Raw genomic sequence first — 9,996 nt, 5'->3', positions numbered from 1 at the left:
TTGTGAAGTCTCGTACTTTGTGAAGTGTAGACTTTATATAGATTACAGAATAGAATCTACCGGAATAATAAAGCCACTGAATAAATTGAAGTTTTATTACAATATTAAATATTTTTTTTTAACTGGTTAATATCAAAGTGCACTGAAATCATTGTAGTGTCTCCCATGACAACTCTTCATTTATGATATATAAAACACAGATTTACAAAATACTATGGCTAATACATTTTATGCAACAAGAAACACCCTTTTCTAGATCATCATTTGCATGTCAGAGTTTTTGAATACCACAAGAGAGAAGCTCTGCATTGGGGAAACTTCTGATTTCCTCTTTTCACAGGTTTATTAAGCTACAATCAACGACAGAACAACACAGAGAGGAGAGAACGTGACCGAAGGGAACACGTGAACTGACGAGAACATAACTTAGGGCATTTTCAGACATATTTAAACAGTACCGTCACACGGAACACACTAAGATGAAAGCCCATTGTGGCTTCCTGAACAGGTGGAGGCTGGAGGCTTGGGTTCATGAACAGGTGGAGGCTGGAGGGTTGGGTTCATGAACAGGTGGAGGCTGGAGGCTTGGGTTCATGAACAGGTGGAGGCTGGGGGGTTGGGTTCATGAACAGGTGGAGGCTGGAGGGTTGGGTTCATGAACAGGTGGAGGCTGGAGGGTTGGGTTCATGAACAGGTGGAGGCTGGAGGGTTGGGTTCATGAACAGGTGGAGGCTGGAGGGTTGGGTTCATGAACAGGTGGAGGCTGGAGGCTTGGGTTCATGAACAGGTGGAGGCTGGAGGCTTGGGTTCATGAACAGGTGGAGGCTGGGGGGTTGGGTTCATGAACAGGTGGAGGCTGGAGGGTTGGGTTCATGAACAGGTGGAGGCTGGAGGGTTGGGTTCATGAACAGGTGGAGGCTGGGGGGTTGGGTTCATGAACAGGTGGGGGCTGGAGGGTTGGGTTCCTGAACAGGTGGAGGCTGGAGGCTTGGGTTCCTGAACAGGTGGATGCTGGAGGGTTGGGTTCATGAACAGGTGGAGGCTGGGGGGTTGGGTTCATGAACAGGTGGAGGCTGGAGGGTTGGGTTCATGAACAGGTGGAGGCTGGAGGGTTGGGTTCATGAACAGGTGGAGGCTGGGGGGTTGGGTTCATGAACAGGTGGGGGCTGGAGGGTTGGGTTCATGAACAGGTGGGGGCTGGAGGGTTGGGTTCATGAACAGGTGGAGGCTGGGGGGTTGTGTTCATGAACAGGTGGAGGCTGGGTGGGGGCTGGGTCAGATAAGTCTCTCCTCCTTGGGCAGTGGAAGGGGCAGGGCAGGCCTCTCGGCCCCGCGGCGCCCCGTCTGTTTGCACTCCTCCGCACTGGGCCTGTAGGTTCCCTCCGTCCTCCTCTTCTTCCTCATGAGACAGCCCAGCAGCGCCAGAGCCAGGCAGAACAGCAGGGCCACGCCAGGGACCAACACAGGCCACAACCCCGGCGACGACGGCACCAGTGTCATGGCGACGAGCCCTGGGAGTGGGGGTAATAGAGAAGCATACATTTATATTAGGGGCAGACTGATAATAACAGGGCAATGAGGGACATCAGTAGAAAGAGGAAGAGAAGAAAAACAGATAAACGTGTGAACAGAGGCAGAGAGAAACATGTGGACAGAGGGAGACAGACAAACAAGACATCAAACATACCAGAGGGTTTGAGGTCCTCTGTGGGTCTCTGCTCTTACATCTGGAATGATGCCTTCTGAGAGAGATGCAGAGAGATTAGTAAAGTAAATGTACGGTCTGTTGGACTGTAAAAGTAAAAAAAGACAGTAAAGAATGTGAACACACGGGCCAGACTCTCAGGAGGCAGAGACAGTAAAGAACCTGAACACACGGGCCAGACTCTCAGGAGGCAGAGCCAGTAAAGAATCTGAACACACGGGCCAGACTCTCAGGAGGCAGAGACAGTAAAGAACCTGAACACACGGGCCAGACTCTCAGGAGGCAGAGACAGTAAAGAACCTGAACACACGGGCCAGACTCTCAGGAGGCAGAGACAGTAAAGAACCTGAACACACGGGCCAGACTCTCAGGAGGCAGAGACAGTCTGAAAGAACAGGCCACATTAGCAGCCTGTCCACTAGGGGGCAGCTCACTAATCCATCATGACAACAGCCCAGCCCTGTTAGTAGCATTTTCAACTTGGCGAGAATTGGGAGACAAACACTGAGGTTAATTTAATAAGTGGTCCTCTTGTCCCCAGGGTCCATTAAGGAAGCGAACTAAACAGGGAATGGTAATAAGGAAACGATTTGGGATGCGAGTGGTGGAACGGCACCTTTCCGGTCAGAAGCCAATAACATTCCTAGTTTAGGGATTTGAGAGGGGATGGTTAATGATCTGCTTTGGGTAAATAACAGCCTTTGCAGCTGATCAAAAAGCCTGAACAATACAGGACGTTGAGAAAAGGAGCCACACAACTTACAGGAAAAGCTGAAATATTTACTCTGCCATCTAAATAAACCGTCCTCTAACAGTGACTGGGACAGGAATTTGAAGCAGGAGAAAGGCCAACTGGCCCAGTTTGAGTTTTGATGCACTCGTGCTGAAGTCAGGCCAAAAGCTCTCTGTTTTAATGGGATGCCCAGAGAGCCATGTGGGCAGAACCTAGGAGGAGAGTTGGGCAGAGCCATGCAGGAGCTAGCTAGATCCTGTTAGGGGATATCAGCACATTCTGTCATGTTTGTTTATGAACATGACTACTTTGCGAAGTCTGGTATGTAATATAGAAATGCGCACAAATCAAAAACAATATTAACTTTGGAATTGAGGAAGTGTCGGCCCAGTTCAATCTCACTCTGTAGGGTTCCAGTGCCTGTATGGTGAAACTGACACCCTGATCCTTCAAACATGTATTCATCTGGTGAGCTATTTAGCTTGTAGCAACCTATGCTCGTATTATCACGTTTACAATAAGGCTGTCCAAGTTACCGATAAACTGTAGGAGTAAGCATATTATTTTCATTTTCAAAACCTGTTTGATGATCAAAGTAAATATTAAACAAAACAAACTGCTCTGGCTCTCTCTCACACTCACACAGGCATGCGCACACAAGTTTGTATCCTCATGGGGACCAGAAAATAGAAATTGCATGCTCCCTTGCCCTAATCTTAACCCTAATCTAAACCTAACCTTAAACTCAATAAAGTAACATTTAGGCCTAAACTTTATCTAGATGTAATGCCTAACCTTAACCCTAAACTTAACCAACAACACATGGACCTTAAAGAAACCCCAATTTTAACTCTAAAATGAATTCTAAGTTTGACCCTAAACCCTGAGCCTCATGGGGACCGGCACATTTTGTTTCTGGTTTTACTATACTTATGCATAAACTTGGCTTAACTCTAAACCTAACCCCAATTGTCAAAACTTAACATCATCCCCAAATGTAAGTTTAACCCTAAACCCACACACACCTTTTATCGACAATGTAATTAGAAATACATTTTGGAAAGTCAGTTATTCAAAACACACACACACACACACTGGGAATTTCGCCGGGAATTTCCGCCCCACTGTTGGAATGCGATTGAGCCTGAAACACCTGCTTTCAGGTGCATCAAATCGAACAGCCCTTCTAACACAAACTAAGAAACGGATAGACTTCAGTTAGTTGGAAACTATAGCTTATATAGCAAATAGTGGTTGATCTTTAAAAAATCGTAACCTATCAACCAAAAGTATTTTTTTCTGGAATTTCCAAACCAGTAAACTAGAAAAAGAAATTCCACCTATATCTACCACAAGCGTACAATACAATACGGAGACATAAAGCAGTGGCGCTTCATTTAGATGTTTCACGGTCTTACCTGTTTAAAAGAGCTGTTTTGAGGATTTGAGTCTGAGTCAGGCCAACGACCGTAGGAACTGTTTGGATTACGATGCCCGACTACAATCACGGGTGTCAGCACCACAACTTCTCTACCATTCGCACCTGTCCGTATGCAATACAGGAAAGTTGTCACGTGTGCCGCTAGAGCCAATCAAGTGATCACATCGGAATGCTAAAAGTTCTTTCGCTCAATTTCTCACACCCGTTGGCTTTTCTATCCTTGTGGGGACCTAAAAGCCAGAAAACTGCTTGCGCCATCACCTAACCTGTATGCTTAATGCTAACCTGGATTTAACGCATACATTTAATCCTAGAAGTAATCCATACCCTTCAGATTCAGACGTCCGTAGAATCACATATCGTCCCAAATCGACCCCTACGCCTGATGCACTTTTGGAGATCTGAGAGGGTATGACAAGTGTAAGCGATATGACCATCGATCCACCTTGCCCTTGGGTCGATACATTTGAACATTCACCGAGCTGACTTATACCAGTCAAATTGTCACCGATCTCCGTAGGTGCATAGGGTGTGTAGATTACAGGTTGGTTTGGGATTGAGCCTATATCTTTAGCAAACAAAACACTCCCTCAGCTCCACTAACACCCTGGTTAACTAGTTAATCATCTCAGACAGGACAAGTAAAACCTCACCTTGTTTCGAGGCTCACTGCATTAATTCAACTCAACCACTAAACCAATGTTTCATCCTGTCGTTAAACCGAATACGCCTGCTAATCCAGTCAATACAGCAGGTGTAAACAGCAATATAAAATACTGACTCTTTTCCCTAATAATATCCTACAGTAAAGTTATGAAATTTATACACAGAACTAGTCAGGTGAAGGTTTATTGTTTTTTATACTGTACAGTTGTGCCGTTTCTTTTGTTGTAGTTCTGCGTCCGCACAACGCAACAAACATTGTTAACCTTCTCAACTGTTCAGTGGTTTCGGAGTTGCACGGATGCTGTGAGCATTCAGATGTATTGGATGTGTAGCCTATCCGGGATAACAATGGGATTCCGGCCCAACCTGGACTACTCTGTCCCGTCACTAGGCGACAGCGTGCAGGTCTACAACCAAAGACCAACCCTCAGACCTTCAGCCGGAAACGAGAAGAAAACGCAGCTGGTTTTCGTGACGTCACGAGGACCATTTCCGAACACACTGGCGGGAGTGCGAATTTTATTCTGTAGCCACCAAATTTCCTGCCAACAATAACCTGCAAAAGGAAGCTTTTTTAAGACTTGTTTTGAGAACCAGTCGAGCAGTGTACAGTTGTAAGATTACTGACAACTGAAACTGACCAATTCTGTGGGAGAGAAGACAGCAAGAGCCAACGCCACACAGTTTTAGTCAGAGACTACGTTTTTTTTTTTAGCTTGCTAGCTAACGTTAGCTAGCTTACTAGTTGGCGTCCTATCTTTATCAGCAACTTTGAATAATTACTCCATACGAAGGAGCGACCTTTGCGTTGTTTTCAAGTAATTAACTTGCTAGGCTTGCAAGGCTAAAACATGGCTAAAGTTCAGGTGTTGAATGTCGCTGTGTTAGACAACCCGAGTCCTTTTGGGAATCCCTTTCAATTCGAGATTACGTTTGAATGCATGGAGGATTTACCGGAGGGTGAGTAGTGTCTAATGCGTACTTGCAACGGCTAACATTTAGTTAGTGATGTTATTGTTGTTTGTAAACAAACGGGTCTGTTTTAAGGTGCCACGAAACAGTTTGCTTAAACTCTAGCGTTTACAGTTTGCATTGTCTTTAAATGCAGATGTACCCTTTGCTAGTTTATTCAAATGCCTATTTTGCGCTAGGCATATTTGGGTTGACATTTCTTAAGGATTTGGCGCCAGCGCGTATTGTTCAAATTTCCACGCCCTTCTCGGATTGATTGGTCCTTTTCTGACACCCGCGTTGTCTGGGGGTTCGCCCGCGTCGAGACGATTGGTGCGCTGACAGATTGCCATGGCAGCGAGGGGGACTGCTTCTGAATAAGTTGCGGGAAAATATATCTCGTTCCTCGGTGTATTTGTGTTTTCCATTTTTATCCTGTCACTACGCGAGAAAGCCACCAAAGGCGGCTAATAGCTTCTAACGCCCCTGTCTAAATTAAGCCAGTGTCCAGTGGGGCCAGGTCAAAAGTATTAAGAGGCATTATTTCAATGTATACGACCCGTGGTTGAAGTTGCTGTATTCTGTTCCGTCTGTGCTTGTGTAGACCTGGAGTGGAAGATCATCTACGTAGGCTCTGCGGAAAGTGAGGAGTACGATCAGACGCTGGACTCGGTTCTGGTTGGACCCGTGCCGGCAGGCAGACACATGTTTGTTTTTCAGGTAAGATCCGTGCTTGCACATGTGTCCCACAGCTTAGTTCTCTCTCTATACTCCTGTTTAAAATGTTTCCTCCTTCCCCTCTGTCTTCCTGCTCCCCCTTCCTCCCGTCACCCGCGGTCTCTCTCCCAGGCGGACGCCCCGAACACCGGGCTGATTCCGGAGAGCGACGCCGTCGGCGTGACGGTGGCCCTGATCACGTGCACCTACCGCGGACAGGAGTTCATCCGCATCGGCTACTACGTCAACAACGAGTACACGGACCCGGAGCTTCGCGAGAACCCGCCGGTCAAGCCGGACTACACACAGGTACGCGCCGGCACGTGCCGGACCGCAGGTCGTGCGTGGGGTCAAGCGGTGTAGTGATGTGAGTGCCTCAGGGTCAGCATTCACTTTGGTTCCGCGTATGAAGGGCAGTCAGTTCACAATGGCCAGGGCCTCTTGTAAATATTTATTTAGAGGGAATGTTTCGAGTGATTCACTTAGCGCCCATTGGCGGCCTGGGTTTATAGCTGGGGCTTTTTCGGTTTGCGTCGGAGCACTCTCTACGTGGGCGGGTAACGCAGAAGGGCTTCGGGCTCTCCCCTCTTTATCTACGGTTTAGGTTGTTCTCCCTTTAGTTAATATTTGGACTGCGGGATGGACTGAACATGTAGGCCGTGTCGAACAGAGAGCGGGCGACGGTAGAGGTCACCGGGTCGCGTGGTTGTGTAATGGCACACGTCAAGTTCAGAAAGAATGAAATAACTGGTGACGCTGTAATGTCATCGCTGGCTGACATCGCCCACACACAGTTAGCACCAAGCTGGTCTGATCGAGGGCAGCAGGTGATGTGGCACATGTTCCCAAACGGGTTGATGCCGGGACACTGAGCAGCATTCCAAGCAGTCGCAGACACGCCTATGCTTTTGTGCCTCCTGTGGACTGAATATGGCTGCTGTCCAAACTCTGCACTTTTTTTTTTTTCTTCAACTGCATGTTGTTTCCACTTGTCTCTCGCCAGGCGTTTATTCCAACAGAGGTTGTTACGAGTGAAGCACTGTGCCTGTCTGAGGTGCCGGGATTCCTTTCACTTTTGACTTCCTGGTCTGTAGGAAACTAGGAGGCGACGATGTGTTCTGCCTGGGCCCAATAATGTTTTGGTTTTTCCTGACCCGGTGAAAATCACACGTCAATTATTATTATTTCATCGTTGATCCGTCCGAGTCAGTATCAGTTGAAATGCAGATTAAAGTGTCGTTCCATGCGCCTAAAAATCAGAAGTTCCACGCGTTGAACCTGTGTAATCGAAAAACGCCCGTGGCGCTGCTTTACAACATTAACCCCGCCCCGCGTCTCTCCCGCAGCTTCAGAGGAACATCCTGGCGTCGAACCCACGCGTGACCCGCTTCCATATCAACTGGGAGGGCTGCGCGGAGAAGATGGAGGACAGCGAGAACGTGGACCCGGCTCCCAACAGCGCCGGCAGTAGTAGCGGCATGCTGCCCCCGTCGTCCTGTCTGCCCGGCAAGGCCTTGCCCGTAGGCCTGCTGCCCGACAACTCCATGGATTTCCTTTAGGGACGCACCGCTGGGCCTGGCTGTGTTCTGGGACAGGGGGCCGCCCTCGTGTACCTTTATGTGCACTGCCCCCCCCCCCACACACACACACACACACACACCCAATCCCCTCCCCCCGCACAGCAACAGATTTGGCTTTCTCCTTCACATAGCGACAGGTCCCTCTTCCCAGCAACCTCTCCGTCGCGCTGTCCCTCCCCATCTCCGCTCGTCTGTCTCTCTCTAAACTACAGCTCCTTCACAGAGCGACGGCTCGCTCCCCTCCCCTCTCCCCCTTGATCAGTCTCCCTCTGTCTCCCCCTCACTTCGTCTCTCGGTAGCCTGCTGCTCCTAAATGGTCATTGTCTGAGTCACCACCCTAGTAAAGTCCGGCCACTTCAGGCTCCTGGATCAAAAGTGTCTGTTTTGACCCAACGAACCAGACCGGGTCCCAAATCCCCATGTCCTTTTCTAGAGGTTGGCGCAGAAGTCATTCGGATGCTCTAAATCACGTCCAGGTAACGGACCTGTGGTTCATTCTGTGAAGGTATAGAGGAAGGCAGTGTTTGAACTATTCCACCTGGGCTGTTCTGTTCGAAAGTTGGCCAGGCATTGGTGTTATAAAATGTTGGTAACTTCACCCAGTGTGGACAGTTTTTTTTCCAAAACAAAATCATGTTTGAGGACTTAAGGTATTTACTTTCTGTTTCTGGGAACTGTCCAACAGGCAGTTTTTCTGGAAAAACTGGGGAATCATCCTAATTCTTCTAAACCCACTGTGCAACAGTGTCTCTAATGGTACCCTATTCCTCTTATAGTCCCCCTGTTTGAGTTGACTTCTAGGTATTACTGCTGTCATGTAGTGCATTATTTAAGGAGTTGGGTGGGGTGGAATTTGGGCGTTTTTGTCAGTTATCTGTCTCTTTGATTTTGTTTCCTGTACATAAATTTGATTCATTAGCGTGTAAGAAATAATGTAATGGTTTTTTGTTTTGTTTGGTATTGTATTGCTTTATAATATTTGTAACAATAAGTTCTAATAATAAACATGTTTTGTTGTTTTGTAAAATGCCTTTGTGTTGTTGTAAGGCTATGTTCTTTAAGTGGAGGTGCTACGTCACGGAGTGGCTGGGTAGGAGAATGTCTTGCTAGAGGCTGTGAGCTTGACTGCCTTTCCCTTCATAGGTTTCATTCATAAAATACAGCTCTCCGCCATTTTCACTATGAGAGTGCAGACTTGCCCCATGTTGCTAAGCAACTGCAGCAAAGACTGCGCCTTGTCCGTCTTGAATGAACCAGTCTAATCAGATCTTCATATCTCCACCTCCTTCCATCTACTCCAGTAGGGATCTTTCTTTCTGGTTTCCTCCTACCGTCCCTCTGCACTGATCTCATAACAAAACATGGGCCAGCGTTTACTGCAGTGCTAGGTCCCGAAGATGTCAATTACACTACTCCTTGTTTGTATCTGTTCATTACCTTTAAGTTAGTAGGAGATGAGACGTCTGCAATGTGTCATTTGTCTGCAAGTTATGGTAGCAGGCTTTTAAAGAAACTCCTGTAACTGGATCTAGCGAGCGGGAAAAGTCGTTTTTTTTTCTCTCCACATTATCAACCAATCCAGTAAATTTGGGCGCTAAAACCGTGTAACATTAAGTTTAGACGCGGAGGTGGTGTCTCCATTTCCCCCTAAAAAAGAAATGTCCTGTTATCTGTTGAGCTGCAGAAGGTGGTCAGTCTGTAACCTCTTGAAGTGACCATCACCTTGTGATAATGTTCTTACTGACCGTGAGGATGAACATAGCCTACCCGATAATTGATATACATGTATCAATATTATTAAGGTTGTTGTTCCTTAAACATTACTAATGCATCGTGTTCTGCTTTTACAACTTGATCAGGATGTTGGTTATATCAGTAGAAACTGACAATTTTATAGCATATACATCAGGGCAGTAGGGTAAAAACGTGCATCGCTCCTTCGTTACACAAACAAACTGAATTTGGAAGTCTTGCCGTAGCGCGGCCGCGTGCATTAGATTCATTCTGAACAACATTCCTAAAAATAGCCTTTGCTGCTGACGTCACTCGGCCAATCACGGATTAGGCGGGAGGGCGGGGGCAACGCGAGGCCATTCCGTTGGACCGCCAATTGGAATTCTCGTTCTGTTAGCTCTGCCTGCGAGCTCGTAACTCCTAGCCAATCAAAATTGTTTGAAGATCGAGAATGGGGGCGTGTACGTCT

At 47.2% G+C, this 9,996-nt stretch overlaps 1 protein-coding gene and 1 long non-coding RNA gene across 3 annotated transcripts; one reads left to right on the top strand and one right to left on the bottom strand.

Annotated features, from left to right (window-relative positions):
• Nucleotides 1-836: 836 nt before the first annotated feature.
• On the bottom strand, nucleotides 837-4,448 carry LOC114839745. 2 transcript variants are annotated; one of them, XR_003782138.2, is made up of 4 exons: nucleotides 4,207-4,448; nucleotides 3,857-3,981; nucleotides 1,688-1,742; nucleotides 837-1,511 (listed from the first exon to the last, which is right to left on the bottom strand). It is a non-coding gene; the product is annotated as an uncharacterized LOC114839745 (long non-coding RNA). The 2 variants fall into 2 exon arrangements; XR_003782137.2 differs by lacking the exon at nucleotides 4,207-4,448 and having other exon boundaries at nucleotides 3,857-4,194.
• Nucleotides 4,449-4,944: 496 nt separating this feature from the next.
• Nucleotides 4,945-8,822, top strand: asf1bb (anti-silencing function 1Bb histone chaperone). Its single transcript, XM_010903242.4, has 4 exons — nucleotides 4,945-5,505; nucleotides 6,101-6,216; nucleotides 6,346-6,522; nucleotides 7,560-8,822. The coding sequence occupies exons 1-4, from the start codon at nucleotides 5,397-5,399 to the stop codon at nucleotides 7,770-7,772; spliced, it is 615 nt and encodes a 204-aa protein (XP_010901544.1). The 5' UTR covers nucleotides 4,945-5,396; the 3' UTR covers nucleotides 7,773-8,822.
• The last annotated feature ends 1,174 nt before the right edge of the window (nucleotides 8,823-9,996 follow it).

This window comes from Esox lucius, chromosome 9 (assembly GCF_011004845.1).
Source record: "Esox lucius isolate fEsoLuc1 chromosome 9, fEsoLuc1.pri, whole genome shotgun sequence".
In the NCBI taxonomy this organism is placed as follows: domain Eukaryota; kingdom Metazoa; phylum Chordata; class Actinopteri; order Esociformes; family Esocidae; genus Esox; species Esox lucius.
This window is presented reverse-complemented; position numbering and strand designations above follow the sequence as displayed.